This window comes from Tachypleus tridentatus, chromosome 6, assembly GCF_004210375.1.
Source record: "Tachypleus tridentatus isolate NWPU-2018 chromosome 6, ASM421037v1, whole genome shotgun sequence".
NCBI classification, from domain to species: domain Eukaryota; kingdom Metazoa; phylum Arthropoda; class Merostomata; order Xiphosura; family Limulidae; genus Tachypleus; species Tachypleus tridentatus.
The window spans coordinates 158,495,075-158,520,599 of NC_134830.1; the positions used below are offsets into that span (position 1 = coordinate 158,495,075).

Below are 25,525 nucleotides of genomic sequence, written 5' to 3' on the forward strand. Positions count from 1 at the left end.
GAATGCTCTTCTGAGCGTGACCACATACACTGTTTAAAATATTTAAACTTTTTCCCTGCATCCTCTACTCGTAATATGTTTACAAAAGTATAGTAGACAGAATGTAGATAGCCCAGTGTGTATCTTTCCACTGAAGAAATGAACAATCGATTTTGAAGCAACATATGCTAAATATCGTTCACTCAAGTCGTCTCCAACACTGTTCACAAACATGGCGGTGTGTTGTTCTACTTCCATATCAATAGGAACGTTACTTCCAACGGCTGAATAATCATAAAAAGATGTCGGATATCTACAAGTGATTCTCTATCCAGCACAGACAGTTCTGTTGTGGTATTGGATCACCTACACTACATCAGACGAAAGTACTGTTACAGTTTTTAATATGCAGCTTGAGACAGTTTCAGGTCAAGTGTAAAAACAAAACGAAATCTATTTTATAATACTCAGTTGTCGTGTGCCCTGAAAATGTACGCGCACCTTGCTATCTGTATGCGAGCGAGCGTGCTTCATTTCAACGTATGTAAACAAAAGGCGAATTTAAGCATATTTCACTATACATTCTGTGAAACAACGTTTAACGTTAGGTGGTAGAATAACATTATGGGTTTATTGGTTCATAATAATAAGTACGGTAGATTTTAGCCCTAACTAAACCACAACAAAAATACCTACACTAGTTACTGTCATCTCTTTATCGAATTTAGGCCTTAATTAAAAAAGGCTTAACTAACGTTAGGCATAAGACAAGTTGCCTTACATATTTCGGTGAGTGCGATTGGAACTATTTTGTATTATTCCTGTAGAAATACTTTATTTGAAGTACTATTTCAACACAAAATCTATTCTGACCGCAAATGTTTTGCAAGTATCTGCTAATAATAATAATACCTTTCATACGGTAGAAAAATAAATCGCCAAAGACAGAAATGTACTGCTAGTTCTTATTATCCTTTCGTGTTTTCCAACAAATAAAGTGCCTTTTGAAACAGTGTCTACAGAACATGAATTTTAAACTTTCCCAACAGTTCACTCGTACTTCATGTACTGTAGACAATGTGTTCAAAAGGCACTTTATTTGTTGGAAAACAGGGTGTCCTAGGGTAAAGTAGAACAGTATATTACAGTGTGCACTCGACCACAAAGCTACACTTTAGATTGCGTATAAAGTATGTTTTTTTAAACATGTACCTCACCAGCTGCGTGACGTGGATATGTTTTGGATGGAAAGCCGAAAATTAGCTTCTTGCAAAAGCACGTGGGTAGAGGAAGCTATACGATATATCATGATGTAGTTTAAGGTTTGACAGATAGCTAAAACTAATAACATTGAACGTACAGTAAAAAAAAAAAAAAAAATTGTCAATGTGAAGAAACGTAAAGTTAAAAGAGAGAAAAGAAAAAGGACCAACCAGTGGAGATATCAGACATACGAGTCGTGTTAAAAGAAACAAATGAGGTGGCCTTGTAGTACAGTTACTTTTATTATTATTAGAAGATGTTCTACAAACCAAACTACAACCTTCATCTTTATCCGCTGGAATGAATCATACAAAACAAGTTCCAATGCTGACCACTTTATGATGACCCAATTTCGTGGGCTTAAAATTTCAAAAACGGGAACTTAGCAAAGATCAAACATAAACAATTACGTTTCTCAGACCTTCTTATTAATTATCCGTTCCCTACACACACACACACACACACACACACACACACACACACACACACACACACACTGGAAAAATGGGTTCCACACTTTCGACCTGTGGATGTGCTATAAAAGAGTCGGGTAGTCCACGAGTTGATGGAAGGTGCTTTTGACTATATAACTCTCTTCTAGTCATCTTCCATACAGATAACTTTCGTGTAGCTTTAGACGAAAATTCTAAAACGAAAACAAACAAACACCCCCTCCCGATGGGACAGCGGTAAATCTTCAGATTTACAAGCTAAAATCAGAGATTCGATCCATCTCGGTGGAAACGGCAGACAGCCCGATGTGACTCTGCTATAAAAAACAACACAGAATAACACTAGTATAATACATCTTACACGACGTTCTACCTTCGTATCCTACGATATCCTTTTTTGTCTGAAACCATATCACTAATAAACATGCACGTCCGCAGGATGGGGAAGGAAAACATTCTCCCTTCCTCCGGAATTTCATAACCAATAGCGTTTATATGCATCTGATTTTGTGGAGGAGTCTCCCCACCCTCTGCAAACTTAGTTAATTCCCCGTCACGCCAAACATACTCGCCCTTTCAGCCATCGGAGCGTTATAAAGTGATGGTTAATCCCACTATTCGTTGGCAAGAGTAGCCTGAGAGTCGGCGGTGAGTGGTGATAACTAGCTGCCTTTCCTTTAATCTAACACTGCTAAATTAAGGGCAGCTAGTGCAGATAGCCCTCGTGTAGCTTTGCGCGAAATTCAAAACAAACACTTAAAACGAAAACGGAAACTTAATGTTTTGATATATCCTACTAGATATATAACTAATTGGCCAATGTAATCTAGAAAAGGAATTCAGGAAAATAAGATTGTATACGATTTTTTGACGCGTATGCAAGATTAACTGTGCCATGTGTTCAAGACGTGATATTATCCCATGAACAGAAGAGCGTTATAATAAACGTCTTGTTCGGACCTGCCATCTAGAGTACAATAAGAGAAATAAAAACAACTTGTTACATATTACTATTGATTTAGTGGTTGTGTTATAAACCTTGGCCCTTTTTTCCTTGCTTCCCTTTTCCTTTAACATCAACACATTTGTTCTAATTTCATTATAACAACAAAAGAACAGGAAGTTCATACAAATTACTCCAGATAATACAGTACAAGTGCAGCGAGTCGTACAAAAACATTCTACCTAGTACGTGGTGCCATCTAGGTGTCACAAGTGTAACTAACATTACCAGTTTACCATTGACCAGGCAATCCACTATTGATAAATTCAACCGCTTCCCAACTCCACTCCCCGTTGAGCTTACAATGCTTTGATTCCTGCGTACATACAAAACTGTGTTTTAAGGACTGATATTTAAAGGCTCAAAATATATTCATAAAACTGGTATGAAGTCAACATTGTTCACGACGTTTAATAACTTTTGTTACGACTACAAGTTGTCAATGATCATATTAAATGAGGTGAGTGATGTGATCGATTCTGTATTTTACGTCTTCTTGAACCGTCGTAGATTCTCTTTGTATTTCACTTTTTCCCTGTGTTGTGAACTAATTTACCTTTTTCGATCGTGAAGATACTTAAAATATCTAGTAGTGTACATTATAACTTGGAATTATTTTATAATCTGTGAAATACTTCTGTCATTCTGAAGGCCATTTTTAAGAAATCGTTTTTCTGTTCACCTTTTTCCGTGTCCTAGGTAACGTATGTTACGTTTAGTCGGAAAATATACCACCGTTACGCGTACATGAGTTTATAAAGGTCAGTTTGTCCGTCGTATTAAATTATCAACAACAGTAAATCGCTCATGTTAAGTTACCAACAAATAATATATCCCTCCTGCTAAAATATCAACACAGTATATGTTTGTTTTTGGAATTTCGCACAAAGCAACTCGAGGGCTATCTGTGCTAGCCATCCCTAATTTAGCAGTGTAAGACTAGAGGGAAGGCAGCTAGTCATCACCACCCACCGCCAACTCTTAGGCTACTCTTTTACCAACGAATAGTGGGATTGACCGTCACATTATAACGCCCCCACGGCTGGGAGGGCGAGCATGTTTTGGCGCGACTCGGGCGCGAACCCGCGACCCTCAGATTACGAAGCGCACGCCTTAACGCGCTAGGCCATGCCAGGCCCACAACACAGTATATCTCTCGTGCTAAAGTATCAACTAATAGTATACCCCTCGTGTTAAATTATCTACAAACAATATATCCCTCGTGTTAAATTATGTACAAACAATATATCCCTCGTGTTGAATTATCTACAAACAGTATATATCCTGTGTTAAATTACCTACAAATAGTATATATCCTGTGTTAAATTACCTACAAACAGTATATATCCTGTGTTAAATTACCTACAAACAGTATATATCCTGTGTTAAATTACCTACAAACAGTATATATCCTGTGTTAAATTACCTACAAACAGTATATATCCTGTGTTAACTTACCTACAAACAGTATATATCCTGTGTTAAATTATGTACAAACAATATATCCCTCGTGCTGAATTATCTACAAACAGTATATATCCTGTGTTAAATTACCTACAAATAGTATATATCCTGTGTTAAATTACCTACAAACAGTATATATCCTGTGTTAAATTACCTACAAACAGTATGTATATATCCTGTGTTAAATTACCTGCAAACAGTATATATCCCATGTTAAATTACCTACAAACAGTATATATCCTGTGTTAAATTACCTACAAACAGTATATATCCTGTGTTAAATTACCTACAAACAGTATATATCCTGTGTTAAATTACCTGCAAACAGTATATATCCTGTGTTAAATTACCTACAAACAGTATATATCCTGTGTTAAATTACCTACAAACAGTATATATCCTGTGTTAAATTACCTATAAATAGTATATATCCTGTGTTAAATTACCTACAAACAGTATATATCCTGTGTTAAATTACCTGCAAACAGTATATATCCTATGTTAAATTACCTACAAACAGTATATATCCTGTGTTAAATTATCTACAAACAGTATATCCCTCGTATTGAATTACCTACAAACAGTATATATCCCGTGTTAAATTATCTACAAACAGTATATCCCTCGTATTGAATTACCTACAAACAGTATATATCCCGTGTTAAATTATCTACAAACAGTATAGCACCGGAAGACTGAAGTAACAAACATAGATCAATCATTCATAACATAACAATCATTCTCTTATTTACTTTTTGTATCTTTAAAAGTTTCATATAAAGAGAAATACCAATTCACTGAAAATCTTTAAGGAAGACTGGTTTCCCACCAAGACTTTGCTCACCTAATATACTTTAGAGTTCTAAGATATCTAAGTTTATCTGTTTCTGGTGTCTGGACAACGAAACAGAATTATTACGTACGCTAGCCCTCCTTAGACACTAGTAAACAGTCCACACTGTCAACGAGCTTTTGATGTACTTAAATCGGTTAATTGTATTTGATTGTTACTCCTATAACTCGCTGGACCCCAAAGTGATGTAACTAATATGTAAATAATTTAAATATATTAATTTATGGTGTTTTTTCCCATACTTCCTCATTATGTTACTGTACTAGATATGTGTTACTGTACTAAACACTAGATATGTTACTCATTACGTTATTGTACCTGATACTAAAAATGTGTTACTTATTATGTTACTGTACTAGATGTTAGATACGTGTCACAACGTATATCGAAACCCTGTTTCTAGCGGTGTGAGTCCGCAGACATACCGCTGTGCCGCAGATATATCCTACACTATTGTCCACAACCTACATTAGTGTGTTAGGAATGTAGATACATCCTACACTGTTGTCTACAACCTACATGTAGTGTGTTAGGAGTGTAGATACATCCTACACTATTGTCTACAACCTACATGTAGTGTGTTAGGAATGTAGATACATCCTACACTATTGTCTACAACCTGCATGCCGTGTGTTAGGAGTGTAGATACATCCTACACTGTTGTCTACAACCTACATGTAGTGTGTTAGGAATGTAAATACATCCTACACTATTGTCTACAACCTGCATGCCGTGTGTTAGGAGTGTAGATACATCCTACACTATTGTCTACAACCTGCATGCCGTGTGTTAGGACTGTAGATACATCCTACACTGTTGTCTACAACCTACATGTAGTGTGTTAGGAGTGTAGATACATCCTACACTGTTGTCTACAACCTGCATGTAGTGTGTTAGGAGTGTAGATACATCCTACACTGTTGTCTACAACCTGCATGTAGTGTGTTAGGAGTGTAGATACATCCTACACTGTTGTCTACAACCTGCATGCCGTGTGTTAGGAGTGTAGACACATCCTACACTATTGTCTACAACCTGCATGCCGTGTGTTAGGAGTGTAGATACATCCTACACTATTGTCTACAACCTACATGTAGTGTGTTAGGAGTGTAGATACATCCTACACTGTTGTCTACAACCTGCATGCCGTGTGTTAGGAGTGTAGATACATCCTACACTGTTGTCTACAACCTACATGTAGTGTGTTAGGAGTGTAGATACATCCTACACTGCTGTCTACAACCTGCATGCCGTGTGTTAGGAGTGTAGATACATCCTACACTGTTGTCTACAACCTACATGTAGTGTGTTAGGGTGTAGATACATCCTACACTGTTGTCTACAACCTACATGTAGTGTGTTAGTGTGTAGATACATCCTACACTATTGTAGATACATACCCTACATGTACTGTGTTAGAAGTGTAGATACATCCTACACTATTGTGTGTAGATACATCCTACACTGTTGTCTACAACCTACATGTAGTGTGTTAGGTGTGTAGATACATCCTACACTGTTGTCTACAACCTACATGCCATGTGTTAGGAATGTAGATACATCCTACACTGTTGTCTACAACCTACATGTAGTGTGTTAGGAGTGTAGATACATCCTACACTGTTGTCTACAACCTACATGTAGTGTGTTAGGTGTGTAGATACATCCTACACTGTTGTCTACAACCTACATGTAGTGTGTTAGGAATGTAGATACATCCTACACTGTTGTCTACAACCTACATGCCATGTGTTAGGAATGTAGATACATCCTACACTGTTGTCTACAACCTACATGTAGTGTGTTAGGAGTGTAGATACATCCTACACTGTTGTCTACAACCTACATGTAATGTGTTAGGTGTGTAGATACAACCTACATGTAGTGTGTTAGGTGTGTAGATACATCCTACACTGTTGTCTACAACCTACATGCCATGTGTTAGGAATGTAGATACATCCTACACTGTTGTCTACAACCTACATGTAGTGTGTTAGGAATGTAGATACATCCTACACTGTTGTCTACAACCTACATGTAGTGTGTTAGGTGTGTAGATACATCCTACACTGTTGTCTACAACCTACATGTAGTGTGTTAGGAATGTAGATACATCCTACACTGTTGTCTACAACCTACATGCCGTGTGTTAGGAATGTAGATACATCCTACACTGTTGTCTACAACCTACATGTAGTGTGTTAGAGTGTAGATACATCCTACACTGTTGTCTACAACCTGCATGCCGTGTGTTAGGAATGTAGATACATCCTACACTGTTGTCTACAACCTACATGTAGTGTGTTAGGAGTGTAGATACATCCTACACTGTTGTCTACAACCTGCATGCCGTGTGTTAGGAGTGTAGATACATCCTACACTGTTGTCTACAACCTACATGTAGTGTGTTAGGAGTGTAGATACATCCTACACTGTTGTCTACAACCTACATGTAGTGTGTTAGGTAGTGTGTTAGTGTAGATACATCCTACACTGTTGTCTACAACCTACATGTAGTGTGTTAGGAATGTAGATACATCCTACACTGTTGTCTACAACCTACATGCCGTGTGTTAGGAGTGTAGATACATCCTACACTGTTGTCTACAACCTGCATGCCGTGTGTTAGGAATGTAGATACATCCTACACTGTTGTCTACAACCTACATGTAGTGTGTTAGGAATGTAGATACATCCTACACTGTTGTCTACAACCTGCATGCCGTGTGTTAGGAGTGTAGATACATCCTACACTGTTGTCTACAACCTACATGTAGTGTGTTAGAAGTGTAGATACATCCTACACTGTTGTCTACAACCTACATGTAGTGTGTTAGGTGTGTAGATACATCCTACACTGTTGTCTACAACCTACATGTAGTGTGTTAGGAGTGTAGATACATCCTACACTGTTGTCTACAACCTACATGCCGTGTGTTAGGAGTGTAGATACATCCTACACTGTTGTCTACAACCTGCATGCCGTGTGTTAGGAAGGTAGATACATCCTACACTGTTGTCTACAACCTACATGTAGTGTGTTAGATACATCCTACACTATTGTCTACAACCTACATGTAGTGTAGATACATCCTACACTGTTGTCTACAACCTACATGCCGTGTGTTAGGAGTGTAGATACATCCTACACTGTTGTCTACAACCTACATGCCGTGTGTTAGGAGTGTAGATACATCCTACACTGTTGTCTACAACCTGCATGCCGTGTGTTAGGAGTGTAGATACATCCTACACTGTTGTCTACAACCTACATGCCGTGTGTTAGGAATGTAGATACATCCTACACTGTTGTCTACAACCTACATGTAGTGTGTTAGAGTGTAGATACATCCTACACTGTTGTCTACAACCTGCATGCCGTGTGTTAGGAGTGTAGATACATCCTACACTGTTGTCTACAACCTACATGCCGTGTGTTAGGAATGTAGATACATCCTACACTGTTGTCTACAACCTACATGTAGTGTGTTAGGGTGTAGATACATCCTACACTGTTGTCTACAACCTACATGCCGTGTGTTAGAGTGTAGATACATCCTACACTGTTGTCTACAACCTGCATGCCGTGTGTTAGGGTGTAGATACATCCTACACTGTTGTCTACAACCTGCATGCCGTGTGTTCCTAGGGTGTAGACAGAAGTGTAGATACATCCTACACTGTTGTCTACAACCTGCATGCCGTGTGTTAGGGTGTAGATACATCCTACACTGTTGTCTACAACCTGCATGCCGTGTGTTAGGAATGTAGATACACTACATGTGTAGATACATCCTACACTGTTGTCTACAACCTACATGTAGTGTGTTAGGGTGTAGATACATCCTACACTGTTGTCTACAACCTACATGCCGTGTGTTAGGAGTGTAGATACATCCTACACTGTTGTCTACAACCTACATGCCGTGTGTTAGGAATGTAGATACATCCTACACTGTTGTCTACAACCTACATGTAGTGTGTTAGGAGTGTAGATACATCCTACACTGTTGTCTACAACCTACATGTAGTGTGTTAGGAATGTAGATACATCCTACACTGTTGTCTACAACCTACATGTAGTGTGTTAGGAGTGTAGATACATCCTACACTGTTGTCTACAACCTACATGCCGTGTGTTAGAGTGTAGATACATCCTACACTGTTGTCTACAACCTACATGCCGTGTGTTAGGAATGTAGATACATCCTACACTGTTGTCTACAACCTACATGCCGTGTGTTAGGAGTGTAGATACATCCTACACTGTTGTCTACAACCTACATGCCGTGTGTTAGGAGTGTAGATACATCCTACACTGTTGTCTACAACCTACATGCCGTGTGTTAGGAGTGTAGATACATCCTACACTGTTGTCTACAACCTACATGTAGTGTGTTAGGAGTGTAGATACATCCTACACTGTTGTCTACAACCTACATGCCGTGTGTTAGGAATGTAGATACATCCTACACTGTTGTCTACAACCTACATGTAGTGTGTTAGGAGTGTAGATACATCCTACACTGTTGTCTACAACCTACATGCCGTGTGTTAGGAGTGTAGATACATCCTACACTGTTGTCTACAACCTACATGTAGTGTGTTAGGAGTGTAGATACATCCTACACTGTTGTCTACAACCTACATGTAGTGTGTTAGGAATGTAGATACATCCTACACTGTTGTCTACAACCTACATGTAGTGTGTTAGGTGTGTAGATACATCCTACACTGTTGTCTACAACCTACATGTAGTGTGTTAGGAGTGTAGATACATCCTACACTGTTGTCTACAACCTACATGTAGTGTGTTAGGAGTGTAGATACATCCTACACTGTTGTCTACAACCTACATGTAGTGTGTTAGGTTGTCTACAACCTACATGTGTAGATACATCCTACACTGTTGTCTACAACCTACATGTAGTGTGTTAGGAGTGTAGATACATCCTACACTGTTGTCTACAACCTACATGTAGTGTGTTAGGGTGTAGATACATCCTACACTGTTGTCTACAACCTACATGTAGTGTGTTAGGAGTGTAGATACATCCTACACTGTTGTCTACAACCTACATGTAGTGTGTTAGGAGTGTAGATACATCCTACACTGTTGTCTACAACCTACATGTAGTGTGTTAGGAGTGTAGATACATCCTACACTGTTGTCTACAACCTACATGTAGTGTGTTAGGAGTGTAGATACATCCTACACTGTTGTCTACAACCTGCATGCCGTGTGTTAGGAGTGTAGATACATCCTACACTGTTGTCTACAACCTATATGTAGTGTGTTAGGAGTGTAGATACATCCTACACTGTTGTCTACAACCTATATGTAGTGTGTTAGGGTGTAGATACATCCTACACTGTTGTCTACAACCTACATGCCGTGTGTTAGGAGTGTAGATACATCCTACACTGTTGTCTACAACCTACATGCCGTGTGTTAGGAGTGTAGACACATCCTACACTGTTGTCTACAACCTACATGTAGTGTGTTAGGAGTGTAGATACATCCTACACTGTTGTCTACAACCTACATGCCGTGTGTTAGGAGTGTAGATACATCCTACACTGTTGTCTACAACCTACATGTAGTGTGTTAGGAGTGTAGATACATCCTACACTGTTGTCTACAACCTACATGTAGTGTGTTAGGAGTGTAGATACATCCTACACTGTTGTCTACAACCTACATGTAGTGTGTTAGGAGTGTAGATACATCCTACACTGTTGTCTACAACCTACATGTAGTGTGTTAGTGTTAGGAATGTAGATACATCCTACACTGTTGTCTACAACCTACATGTAGTGTGTTAGGTGTGTAGATACATCCTACACTGTTGTCTACAACCTACATGTAGTGTGTTAGGAGTGTAGATACATCCTACACTGTTGTCTACAACCTACATGTAGTGTGTTAGGAGTGTAGATACATCCTACACTGTTGTCTACAACCTACATGTAGTGTGTTAGGAGTGTAGATACATCCTACACTGTTGTCTACAACCTACATGTAGTGTGTTAGAGTGTAGATACATCCTACACTGTTGTCTACAACCTACATGTAGTGTGTTAGAGTGTAGATACATCCTACACTGTTGTCTACAACCTACATGTAGTGTGTTAGGAGTGTAGATACATCCTACACTGTTGTCTACAACCTACATGTAGTGTGTTAGGAGTGTAGATACATCCTACACTGTTGTCTACAACCTACATGTAGTGTGTTAGGGTGTAGATACATCCTACACTGTTGTCTACAACCTACATGTAGTGTGTTAGGAGTGTAGATACATCCTACACTGTTGTCTACAACCTACATGTAGTGTGTTAGGAGTGTAGATACATCCTACACTGTTGTCTACAACCTACATGTAGTGTGTTAGGAATGTAGATACATCCTACACTGTTGTCTACAACCTACATGTAGTGTGTTAGGAAGTGTAGATACATCCTACACTGTTGTCTACAACCTGCATGCCGTGTGTTAGGAGTGTAGATACATCCTACACTGTTGTCTACAACCTTCATGCCGTGTGTTAGGAATGTAGATACATCCTACACTGTTGTCTACAACCTGCATGCCGTGTGTTAGGAGTGTAGATACATCCTACACTGTTGTCTACAACCTGCATGCGTGTGTTAGGAGTGTAGATACATCCTACACTGTTGTCTACAACCTGCATGTAGTGTGTTAGGAGTGTAGATACATCCTACACTGTTGTCTACAACCTGCATGCCGTGTGTTAGGAGTGTAGATACATCCTACACTGTTGTCTACAACCTACATGTAGTGTGTTAGGAGTGTAGATACATCCTACACTGTTGTCTACAACCTATATGTAGTGTTTTAGGAGAGTAGATACATCCTACACTGTTGTCTACAACCTACATGTAGTGTGTTAGGAGTGTAGATACATCCTACACTGTTGTCTACAACCTACATGTAGTGTGTTAGGAATGTAGATACATCCTACACTGTTGTCTACAACCTGCATGCCGTGTGTTAGGAAGGTAGATACACCCTCCACTGTTGTCTACAACCTACATGCCGTGTGTTACATTGTTAGATACAATACAATAATATTTTCAGATAAATAGGAGATGTAACTCTTTCACAGAATGAAGTCGAACATTCACCAAGCAGCGAACAAGGAATCATTATGGCCCCGACCCCAGCTGACGATAAAGGAACGTATTTTCGGGACGGCAAAAGAAAGATTGGTGAGTAGATTAACCTTGTGAGTTTTACACACTTTCTAAAGTTACTAATATGTGATAATAAAGCACAGAGTTTCAATGCCGCTGTTTTCTAGAAATGTATTTAACATCAATGTCTGGGTTATTTGGGACAAATATTGGAAACTTTTCACTTCATATTGTTTGGCACAAGTAGTTCTGGTGCATTGTGCCAAAAATTCAGAGAAACCAGACAAATCAGAACCGAGTTTTATAGTTGAATAAATCATCTCTTGTTCTAGGAACTGATCGCAATTTTTTGTCGATTTTGTATTGGTTTACGAGGAGCTAATATAGAAAGTTTTTTTTTTTTTTCTTTTGCAGATTTTGTATTGGTTTATGAGGAGCCAATAGGGGAAGCTTTTAACACTCAACCTGCACAGAAAGCGAGTAAGAAAGCTCACAAACACGAAGCGTGGAGAAAGAAATTCATGTCGAACCTGCGTAAGGCAGGTCTAGATATGGAAGAGGTAGATACATCCAGTTGTCTGTTTTGAAAAAAGTTATATATATGTGGAGGAAAAAAACAAACAAATTGTGTGTGTGCGTTAAACGTTAGGGAAAAAAAGTTTATTAGTTTACATGTTGTATGGCGTTTATATTCTTTGTTTTAAAACGTTTAATAGAAACGATCAAACATAACAAAGTTATATTTATCACAATATTGACTGGGAAGTCAAAAACAATGTCCTTCTTTCTCTCTAAGAAAACAAACAAACATGTTGGAACATGGAAGCTAACATTCATTAACTCTCATCCGTTAATTAACAAGTTTAGCTGCACTAACTTCTTGTTCTAATATAAGTAATTACTAAAGTAAAGGTTGTAAAGATAAGGTATTGATAAACTGGGTAAGGAGTCGAACAATCAAAACACGAGAAGTAAGGACACAAACAGAATACTATAACTCGCTCTTTGATAGGTTGCTAACTTTTCACGTTCATCTAGTTTATGTTATATCTTTAATTTCATCAAATTTTGACCACCTCCAAATAAATCCAAACTAATTCTGTATTCGTAAAATAATTTTCTAGAAGGGGGGGGGAGATATGCAATCTCGAAGTCTTCCCTGTATTTTTTTTTTTTTTTTGTTTTGCTTATTGACACTTTTGTATGAACAAAGTAAAAATATAGAATTTTTATTCTTTGATAGATTGTTCAGGCAGAGTATTCATGATGAAACTTTGTAAGATGGACGGCAGTGGAGGCACACGTGCAGAGGACTTAAAGACGAAAGACTTTCGGAACGTCGTCTTCTACACTTGTGTCTCCACAACAGACAGCTGCCGTCCATCCTACAAAGTTTCATCAATACAGAATTTCTTTTAATCATGTGACTAAATATCTGGGTAACGTGTCAACAAACGAGAAATATTAAAATACTTGTACATTATAAATTTCCAGGAAGTCGTAGAAAGTGAAAAGAAAACCATTCATTTCGTAAAGCTTTCTGCTCCCTGGACTGTCTTGATCAACTACGCGGAAGAACTGTGCATGAGGGCTCCATTACAGGTAAGGGTTTTAATACACGTGCTTTGACGTCACATCAGAAGTTTTAACGCGGTATAACTGCAGAGTTGTATTTTTTTTTTTTAAACATTTTCACCTTTCTGATTTGAACAATTACCTTCACGACTTTATAAAAGATAGAGCGACTGGTCAAAAATGAAAGATTAAAAACAAATTCTCGTTTTGTGTACGAAAACTGGTTTGATAAAAATGAATAGTTAAGTACGTCAAAGTTTACATATAAAACATCCAACTCGAGGAGTTTTCAGTGTCCGTCTAGAAACTCGTCAACAGCTGTGAATTTTCTTCACCAACATACCTTTCGTTCACAAGTCATGGCTTCTATTCGTTTAGCATTTCCTAAAGTCTGTAAAAAGATAAAAATATCTTTTTAATCAAGTTTATCAGCCGTGTTCTGTCGATTTATTCCACGTAATTATGTTCACCCGTTTAATATTTCCAAAAGTCTGTAAGGAAAACACAAAAGTTTTAATTTCGCTTTTGATACTCATTTACACACAGTTAGGGTATAAATTTTGACTTTAGGTAAACACGATTCAGTACTCTTAGACCGATGACATTGTTCCTTTAAGGTGCATTTGTTTGTTTGTTTGTTTTAAATTTCGCGCAGATCTACACAAAGGCTATCTCCGCCAGCCGTCCCTGATTTAGCTGTGTGAGGCTAGAAGGAAGGCAGCTAGTTATCACCACCCACCGATAACTCTCGGGCTACTCTTTTTACCAACGAATAATGAGATTGACTGTTACATTATAACACCACCCACGGCTGAAAGGGCGAACATGTTTGGTGTGATAGGGATTCGAACCCGCAACCCTCAGATTACGAGTCGAACGCCTTAACCACATGGCCATGCCGGGTCACCTTAAAGGTGTGCACGAGGGTGTTGAGTTATTTCTATTCTATCCACAACTACAAAGCCTTCTTGAAACTATAACTAATAACTTTCCAAACGAAAATTTAGTTGTCTCAGCAACACTTATCGTACAACTGTACCTAAACGTCCCGTGAATTTGTGCCTTCCTTTATTTATTATGTAAAAACTCAACACACCAATTAATACAACACACGAAATTCAACTGAGAATTGTCTTCGAATGGACTAATAGAATAAACTATTTTTGAATAAAACCCGTATTTCTCCATATATGCTATTCATATTAATTACGTTAATTTTCAAATAACTTTCAACTTCACAGGAACATTTTTGACAACTAATACCTGAAAGGCTGTTTTCCAGAATCACGTGTTTTAATTAATACGAAATTAATTTTACGAAAAATATTATTACTCTATAAATCATGTTTTTTTTTTCTTTTTTTAATATTTTTAATGAAATTTCGAACGTGATTTGCAGACCACTTGGAAAATTGTCGCGCGCCCATGTTTGAGAAAAATTGAGACAGTTAAACAAATTAATAATTATTTTTAAAGATAACAATATAAGGTTTGTTGCTGAAAGTAATATTTAGAGGTTTATGTACAAGGTGCCACAAACAAACTATATTAAGGCTACAAAGTTATGCGTAAAGAAATCTGTGGTTATATTCTTCATATACTATTTGTTGATTTACAGGCTCACCCGAACCCTAGCGCCAACTGGTCGGAACAACTGTTAGGTACATTTCACATACCAAATATCATGTATGAAGATGTACCCAATAAACCTTTGGATTACTACACTTGCGCCTTCAAGAAGTCCAAATTAGACAAGTAAGACAGCTTCTGTAACATTCTCCCAGCGCGTACACCCCATGTACCTTTTCAAACAACCTTATTTTATACTGCTCTACATGTGTCGCCTTTAATACCAGATACAGTTTATTTATGTTAGAGTTGTTTATATACAGTGGAGCGCCGTTAAGCTGCGGTATCTGGGGGGTCAACCTGCTTAACCGCGGCTTAAGTGGTCCGCGGCTTAAACCTTTGTGACTGAAAAGCCGAAGTCGCCAACAGCTCCGCCGAGGAGCCTCATCCGGGCCATTGCGTGATCATTATATCGGATTATCGAATTAAAAATAATACTTTAATTACTGATCACTTTTTTCACGGATTTACCGCGGATTAACTTTAATGTATGGAGAGATGTGATTCGGTAACAATGGCGGCCTCCATAAAGCTGACATAGAGAGCGGATTAGGTAGATTAACGGTCGATTTCTGTTGTAATGTACTTTATTTATTTCCCAAATTAAAGCAAATCCTTTTTAAACATCCCCTTGAAGTTATAAAGCCAGGATTAAATTCGTAAGCCGCGTTTTTACACGTTCTTAAATTAGCGGTGAGCCGCGATAATCCTCGCTCACAAGACTTGCTACAGCAGCTTAAGCGATTTCGCGGTTTACTGGTACGCGGCTTAATGGCGCTCCACTGTATGTTATACGTGTTTCGTCTCTTTAACCACACGTGGGATATTTTCGTATGTTATACTTCTCTCACCTAAATTGATTTACTCTATATGAGAGAGTATGCAAAGCTCAATTATAATAAAAATTATTATTATTACAATTCACGACATTAACTCTTAAAAATAAAAGCAAGAAATTATTCCAGTTGTTTGGTGCAGTTAGCAACTGGCGGGTCTGTAGCGCCAGTTTAAATGTATTTTGCTTAACCCTACAAAGGTATTAAGTGGTTAACTTCTTTTCATTCTATTTATCCTGCCTGCTTTAAAAGCGCGGTTAAAACCCTCTCTATTCATTAAATATGCACTGTTTTATTTACAACACATGCTATTTATTTTACTGTCTCTCCCATCTGATTTTAAAATGTATTTCGGTAACTATACACGTTTGTTATACACCAGGAAGTCCTTTAAATATCCACAAAAAAAACAACATATATTTTTAAAAATTATTGCATTTATTTTGTGGAAATTGAATTTTATGTTATAATAATAAATAATATATTTACATATTAAATGTATTTATTAGCACCATAGTTCAGAACTACAGTTTTATCTCGAAATACATATATACTACACCACGCATTATGTCGAAAGTCTTCTTCCGGTGTTTATTAACTACTACATTTTAGGCCTAGTCTTATTCTGGTATTTATTAACCATCAAATTTTAGGCCTAAAGTATTATCTTGATCTACAAGCTGTTAGAATTAGTCTTAACAATGGGTGTATTTTCTAATCTAGTGAATTACTAAAAATAATAAAAAACTATTTTTCTTGAGTCTAAATAACTGAGTTTGAATTAAAAGAACAAAAAGTATAAAATTGACTGCCTGGGAAGTAATACAATGAAAACAGATAAAACTATTTACAAGAAAAATATTAATTATATTTATTGGCATGCAGATAGATGATTAATATCCAATTACTTATCTTAAATTAACAAGTTTGTTTTCCTCCGTTACTGTGCCCAGATTTCTAGGGGTTGATAACCAAGATGAGTACTTCACATCGACCCAGAGGGCCCGTATTTTGTACGAGATTCTGGAAGCTTCCGTGTATGGGAAAAGACGTCGAGCTCAGATTGGAATTAACCGTCTCGTGGAAGAGGGCGTCTACAACGCTGCTTTTCCTCTTCACGACGTAATTAACTACAAGAGTATTTTTGTTTATTTTTATTGCACGTACTTCTACAATTTAATAACAAATTTCAACGCAGGTTTTTGATCGAATGGATATTTTCAAGATTAGAGTGTATCATATTTTGAACTAAAACATTTACGTTGAGGCATACGATTGAATCATTTAAATGGCATAGTCACGTAAGTTTTAAAATAATTTTCTCAAATGGATCTTCTGAAAAGTTAAAACATTTCACTGATTACTCGAATTTGTCTGAACAGTTTTTTAAAACCTAGGTACAAAGGTTTATTTAGGTATTTAAAAAAAGTGAGGACGTATATAACAAGGCATAAGAAAAAAAAGAAGACATATATATAAATACCGTACATAATATCTCGAAGGAAAATATACTCTTCAAAAAAAGAAACGCAAAAGGCAATATTCGAGACATATTGTTAACAAGTTTATTCCGGGTAGTTCTGTATGACATGTGTGAAACTTTGCACATTCACTGCTGAACATCCAAAGTCTGCAAAGGCGAAGTCCACGCTTACCAGTTGAAGTTTAACGTCACTCAACGTCAATAACGAGTATGCCCCCCGTGAGCATCAATAACTGCTTGGCATCTCCTACCCATGGAAGCCATGAGATGACGAATCACATCCTGTGGAATGTCTGTCCACTCAGCCTGCAAAGCTGCTGCAAGCTGAGGTAGAGTCTGCGGTTGAGGTTGTCGCCGTTGCAGACGTCGGTCCAACTCGTCCCAAAGATGTTTGATGGGGTTTAAATCTGGTGATCTGGAGGGCCAGGGAAGAACGTTGATGTTGTGGTGTCTCAAGAAGACAGTGGTGAGTCGGGCTGTGTGAGGACGGGCGTTGTCATGTTGAAAAACGTCGTTGACGTTCACCATGATGGGTTGCACATGGGGCCTAAGAATCTCGTAGACGGTTGCGTACGATCTGATCGGATATCCTACGCAGCCCTGGTATGGTTGAGGCAGTAGACGTCGCAGTGGTGGTCCTAACCAGAAGGTGACGTAACCGGATGTAGCGATCTTGTGCGGGCGTGGTCACACGAGGTCTGCCAGATCGTGGACGGTCACAAGTTGATCCATGTTGTTGGTGACGATTCCATAGCCTTGTGATGGTGCTTGGGTGGACATTCACAGCTCTGGCAACATCTGATCGAGATTCGCTTGCTTCCAAGCGACAAATGGCGTTGTTGTGTTGTGCTTCAGTCAGTCTTGGCGTAACTGTATTGCGTGTCGGTGGCTTAACACTGAGCTATGAAAACCGAGAACCCGTCACTTTTATAGGGATTTTGCACATGTTGCACTTGCAGAACATGCAGATCTCTCAAACAAATTTATTGGACACGAATGCGTTTTGGCGAAAAATCCGATGTTTTCCTCCGTTTTCAAAGTGCACAACTTTTATTGTCATTTTGGTCTGACAATCAGTGCCTTAACACGTGTAACATCACATACTCTGAGCTTGTAACGTTATTACATATATTTCTCTTTAAAATAACAAAAATATCCCTTTTGCGTTTCTTTTTTTGAAGAGTATATAATTGCTCAGTTGTTTATATACTGATGGATATTGTACTCTGTAGCAGCCTGTACCAGTATTATGGCGTACTTATTTTAACACTGTGGTATTATGAATCAATATTATTAGGATAGTTTAGTATGAAGACATGTTGAACACTATTATACTTATGTGTGTGTGGGTTTTCACCATAACTGTAGGGTTTGTACCAGAAACCTCCACATTATGTGGTTCCTGAGAGCCTTAATAACCGACAGATTCTCTATGAATACTGGGCACGTTGGGGAAAATGGTACAAGTATCAACCCTTAGATCACATTCGAGAATACTTCGGTGAAAAGATTGGAATATACTTCGCATGGTTAGGTAAAATTATTTCCTATTAATCAATATAAAGTGTCAAACTTTTATATATATATATTTTTTCGTTCACTTGGTGTAGTCTAACAATAGTTTTCTTTCCATTCCTTCCTGCAATGTGAAAGACTGTGTTATCTTCGATCTTCTGTTAAACAGAGAATTAATTACCTTTAATGAAGTGTCAACTTAACGGTTCGCTGCACTCTTGTGTCACAGGGTGATTTTCAAAAATAGGTATGAATGATAATTGAAAATGGCTCTATCCTGTAACATGATCATTCCAGGTTTGTTTGTTTGTTTCGTTAAATTTCGTACAAAGTTATTCTCAGGCTAACCCTTCCTAATTTTGAAGTGATAGACTAGAGGGAAGATAGCTAATGAACACCATATACTACCAACTTTTGGGTTACTCTTTTACTAATGAATAATGGAATTGGCCGTAACATTATAAAGCTCCCATGGCTGAAGGAGCAAGTATGTTCAGTGGCGGAATTCGAACCTCAACCCACAGATTGCGAATCGAGTGTCCTGACCATCAGACCAAGTCAACGTCCTCTACGTTTGAAAAAAAAAACATTATCAAAATGGCTTACTGATGTAGTAAAACGTTTTTAGTTGAAAGAAAAAGAATTTCAAAACTTTGTATAAGCCTGCCTAAAAGGGCTGACTAGAGGACAGACAGCTAGTCATTAACACCCACCGCCAACTTGTGGATTACCCTAATTGAATAGTGAAATTTTGCTGTGTCGTTTGTGACAATTTCCCCTACAATTCTTGAATCAAACCCGCGGCTTCAGAATGCGGGACTCGTTTTGTCAACGTAACGAGTTAGAAACCAAAAACCATTGAATTCATAATCTAGACACGTTAACCAGCAGACCAATAGGCCCTCATTATTTAATAAATGTTCATCTGGCATTTTGCTTATAGGAAAGATAACTAGTGTGATTTCAGAGTAGAAAAAACTTTTCTGTCCTCGTACAGTATAACGGTCAGTGACTTCCTGCCCCTGTGATCGAGTTTAATGCGAAGTTCGCGTGTAAAATGCCCTGTTATCATTGTGTTTTTAGTATTTCAAGTTCGGTTCTCTCCTGACAGACAAAATTAGCTAAGATAGAAATTTTTGCCAAGTTTTGGATTTTGTTTCAATCTTAATTAGGCTTGTGTCTTTGTTTAACCCCGTTTTGTGTGTCAATTTTGTTTTGACTTTGGATTTTACTTTTATTTTATAACTTTGATTTAGCCCCCCAGTGGCACAGCGGTATGTCTGCGGACTTGTACTGCTAGAAACTGGGTTTTGATACTCGTGGTGGGCAGAGCATAGAGAGCCCTTTGTGTAGCTTTGTGCTTCATTACAAACAACAACATTGGTTTAACTCATGGGGTAAGGAACGGTTTCTTTTATCTCTTTCTCTATGTGTCGCTAGTTCAGTCCACTCATTACAGACAAACTTGACCATTTCTTTGTCTGGCATGGCCTGGTGGTTAGTGCGCTCATATCGCAGTTCGATGGCCACAAGTTGAAATCTCCTGTCACACCGAATATGCTTGCCCTTTCAGACATGGAAATGTTAGTTATAATGTGATGGTCAGTTCCACTATTCGTTGGTAATGGAGTAGCCCAAGATTTGGCTGCCTTACATGTTGGGTGCTGTTGACTAGCTACCTAGTCTGTCACTGCCAAATTAGAAACGGCTAACGCAGATAGCTCATGAGTAACTTTGCGCAAAATTCAAAAACAGACTGTTTTTGTCTGTCTTTTATTTTTATTGAATATTGTAATTTTACATTTTTGTGTCTTCACTCTATCATTAAGCCGAATACAGAGTTCACACAGTAACTATATTACTTGATATCCGTTGGACCACGAGTTAGTGGACCCTGCTCTTGCTGTATGGTAAATCTATGTATCACAGTATACTACAGAGTAGACTAGAGTTTAGCACAGAGTGGACAAGAGTATAACACAGAGTGGATCAGAGTATACCACAGAGTAAACTAGAGTATACCACAAAGTAAACTAAAGTATACCACAGAGTAGACTAGAGTATAACACAGAGTATACTGGAGTATAGGCTAAAGTAGATTAGAGTATAGGACAGGGTAGACTAGAGTACAGGACAGGGTAGACTAGAGTACAGGACAGGGTAGACTAGAGTACAGGACAGGGTACAGGGTAAACTAGAGTATAGGACAGGAAACAGGTATAGGACAGAGTAGACTAGAGTATAGGACAGAGTACAGGACAGGGTAAACTAGAGTATAGGACAGGGTAAACTAGAGTATAGGACAGGGTAAACTAGAGTATAGGACAGGGTAAACTAGAGTACAGGACAGGGTAGACTAGAGTACAGGACAGGGTAGACTAGAGTATAGGACAGGGTAAACTAGAATACAGGACAGGGTAGACTAGAGTACAGGACAGGGTAGACTAGAGTACAGGACAGGGTAGACTAGAGTATAGCACAGAGTAGACTAGAGTGTAGCATAGAATAAACTTTAGTATACCAAAGAGTAGTAGAAGGAAAGAGACATCTTGGTACCTAGACTGTGGATATCATTATAACAGACATTTGTAACTGGGTCAACAAATGGTCAGATTTTTTACTACTTCAATAAATGTACCAAATAGCCTAATCAAATGGATTATACCACAATTCTTCAATGTTGATGAAAGTAAATATTTTATTAACCTAATTTAACAAGTTTTTTCTTATTTCTTAGATGTTTTTGTTTCAGAAAAAATTATGGTTGTTAATTAGAATCACCAATGCAACATATCAAGTGATTTTTATATTAACAGGGTTTTACACTGGATGGTTATTACCAGCTGCTATTGTTGGTCTTATTGTTTTCATGTATGGAGTTTTCACCATTAACTTTGATCCTGTCTCGTAAGTATGCATCCAACTTATATCCATTTCCATAGATGTAGCTACATTAAGTATACACCCATATCCATAAATGTAGCTACATTAAGTATACACCCATATCCATAGATGTAGCTACATTAAGTATACACCCATCTACATAGATGTAGCCACATTAAGTATACACCCATCTACATAGATGTAGCTACATTATGTATACACCCATCTCCATAGATGTTGCTACATTATGTATACACCCATCTCCATAGATGTAGCTACATTAAGTATACACCCACCTCCATAGATGTAACTACATTAAGTATACACCCATCTCCATAGATGTAACTACATTAAGTATACATCCATCTCCATAGATGTAGCTACATTACGTATACACCCATCCATCTACATTACGTATGTTTATAGATACAGCTACATTAAATACACACCCAACTCTATAGATACAGCTACATTAAATACACACCCATCTACATAGATGTAGCTACATTAAGTATACACCCATCTCCATAGATGTTGCTACATTAAGTATACACCCATCTCCATAGATGTAGCTACATTAAGTATACACCCACCTCCATAGATGTAACTACATTAAGTATACACCCATCTCCATAGATGTAACTACATTAAGTATACATCCATCTCCATAGATGTAACTACATTAAGTATACACCCATCTCCATAGATGTAGCTACATTACGTATACACCCAACTCCATAGGTATAGCTACATTACGTATACACCCAACTTTATAGATACAGCTACATTAAATACACACCCAACTCTATAGATACAGCTACATTAAATACACACCCAACTCTATAGATACAGCTACATTAAATACACACCCAACTCTATAGATATAGCTACATTAAATACACACCCAACTCTGTTGATACAGCTACATTAAATATACACCCAACTCTATAGATATAGCTACATTAAATACACACCCAACTCTATAGATACAGCTACATTAAATACACACCCAACTCTATAGATATAGCTACATTAAATACACACCCAACTCTATAGATATAGCTACATTAAATACACCCCCAACTCTATAGATACAGCTACATTAAATACACACCCAACTCTGTTGATACAGCTACATTAAATATACACCCAACTCTATAGATATAGCTGGATTAAATACAGACCCAAATGCACAGATAATTGTACACCCAGCTACAAAGATAACTTTCGTAAATACACACCGAACTATATATTTAACGTTTTTAACTATTCACTCAAGTACAGAGATAACTTAAACGTAATTTGACGTAACGTCACTACACAGAAATATAGTTGTTTTGTTTTGTTGATTGGAGACAGTAATCAAATTATTGTCCTTACACATAAAACATGCACTGAAGCGATATTCAACATCAAATCGTTGAAATGTATACAAGATGTTACTTTTTGCGATGCAAGATACAATTTGTACCAGATTTTATATGAAACACGAGATGGATTGAATGGTTCCTCTCCATACACTTCAGAAACGATGTTTGCTCCCCGAATTCCACTTATAAGATGTGTCCTCGCTGTGACGAGAAATATGGCTGCGCCTACTGGTACCTCAGCGACATCTGTCTTTACAGCAAGCTAACCTACCTCTTTGATCACCCAGGAACTGTGTTTTATGCCATCTTCGTGTCTTTTTGGGGTGAATATTTATTTATTTATTTATTTTTGGTGGTGGGGGTGGTATGAGCTATAAAGTTTTGTTAGTCTGTTTGTACTGTGACCCGACAAACGTTTCTGAAGGTCTGTGGGGGCTGGTTCTTTTGTAATTGGAGAAAATTTAATAAAACAAGAGAATTTGTGGGAGAGCTCGGTACCCCACCTCCCGCCTTCAGGTTATGTATAATTACATGCATTGTGTTGCATGTGTTAGGTTAATATAACTAAATCTAAAATATTAAAGTTCTCAAAAATCGAATATTATTGGCATTCTGTTTAAGGGAAACAAAATAAAAAGTTTTATGTGTTACATTAATTAAACGTAAACGTAGGCCTAACTCTAAGTTTTTCAAAAATCTAATATCATTAGAATTCTCTTTGATAAAAACAAAATTATAATTTTTGCCTTTCTTCAAAATTGCTTGTAAACTTTCGACGAAGTGAAGTAACTACGTTATACAGTACAGAATTAAAATAATATACCAGAATAATTCCTGTTAGTGATAAACGTTGCTAAACTTTGTCTTTTTGATGTGGTTTAAAATATAACGAACATCAGTGAATAAAAACCAAATTTACTAACAAAGACTTATTGGTTTATTTTCTTATAATTAAAGCGGTCACATTCCTGGAGTATTGGAAAGGAAAAAGTGCCAGTCTAGCTCATCATTGGGATTGTATGGATTTTGAAGAGGAGGAGGTTTGTGTTTCGTTTTTGTTGTGGATACTAGTAGTGCCCTTCTCAAACGTGATTTAATTATGGATACTAGTAGTGCCCTTCTCAAACGTGATTTAATTATGGATACTAGTAGTGCCCTTCTCAAACGTGATTTAATTATGGATACTAGTAGTGCCCTTCTCAAACGTGATGTAATTATGGATACTAGTAGTGCCCTTCTCAAACGTGGCGTAATTATGGATACTAGTAGTGCCCTTCTCAAACGTGATGTAATTATGGATACTAGTAGTGCCCTTCTCAAACGTGGCGTAATTATGGATACTAGTAGTGCCCTTCTCAAACGTGATTTAATTATGGATACTAGTAGTGCCCTTCTCAAACGTGATTTAATTATGGATACTACTAGTGCCCTTCTCAAGCGTGGCGTAATTATGGATACTAGTAGTGCCCTTCTCAAACGTGGCGTAATTATGGATACTAGTAGTGTCCTTTTCAAGCTTGACGTAATTATGGATACTAGTAGTGTCCTTCTCAAGCGTGGCGTAATTATGGATATTAGTAGTGTCCTTCTTAAACGTGTGACACTTTTGTGGATACCAGTAGTGGCCTTCTCAAACGTGACAAAATTTGCAATTTAAAAGATGCTTGTATTCCAAAACAACAAGAAAGATGAACATTCCAGATCAAAGACCTGTGTTTTGATCAATTAAAGCGCTGATCTAGATAAGTAGTTTTCAAATGCTACACTAGGTGACGCATAGCAGTTTGGTATATAAATATTTTCAGCATTTTCGAATTCAATACCAACTTTACCAAATGCAACTGTTTAAACAGAGGGGTATCAGATTAGCCACACTACTAAGTTGGGCATTAACGAGGACAGTTTAAACAGAGAGGTATCAGATTAGCCACACTACTAAGTTGGGCATTAACGAGGATTGTTTAAACAGAGGGGTATCAGATTAGCCACACTACTAAGTTGGACATTAGCGAGAACCGTTTAAACAGAGGAGTATCAGATTAGCCACACTACTAAGTTGGGC

General features: G+C 37.7%; 1 protein-coding gene across 6 annotated transcripts in view; it reads left to right on the forward strand.

The window, feature by feature from the left end:
• Window positions 1-25,525, forward strand: part of LOC143254243 (anoctamin-7-like) — a 123,036-nt gene that overhangs the window by 62,905 nt on the left and 34,606 nt on the right. For 4 of the 6 annotated variants that reach the window (XM_076509088.1, XM_076509087.1, XM_076509086.1 and 1 more), the window contains exons 3-11: window positions 12,145-12,247; window positions 12,587-12,732; window positions 13,667-13,774; window positions 15,366-15,502; window positions 17,166-17,334; window positions 19,064-19,229; window positions 22,027-22,117; window positions 23,620-23,786; window positions 24,421-24,503. In XM_076509088.1, the coding sequence (XP_076365203.1) occupies window positions 12,145-12,247; window positions 12,587-12,732; window positions 13,667-13,774; window positions 15,366-15,502; window positions 17,166-17,334; window positions 19,064-19,229; window positions 22,027-22,117; window positions 23,620-23,786; window positions 24,421-24,503 (1,170 nt within the window). Of the gene's footprint in view, window positions 1-3,010; window positions 3,158-12,144; window positions 12,248-12,586; window positions 12,733-13,666; window positions 13,775-15,365; window positions 15,503-17,165; window positions 17,335-19,063; window positions 19,230-22,026; window positions 22,118-23,619; window positions 23,787-24,420; window positions 24,504-25,525 lie in introns of those variants that run through there. The other 2 variants (XM_076509090.1, XM_076509091.1) reach the window with 2 other exon arrangements.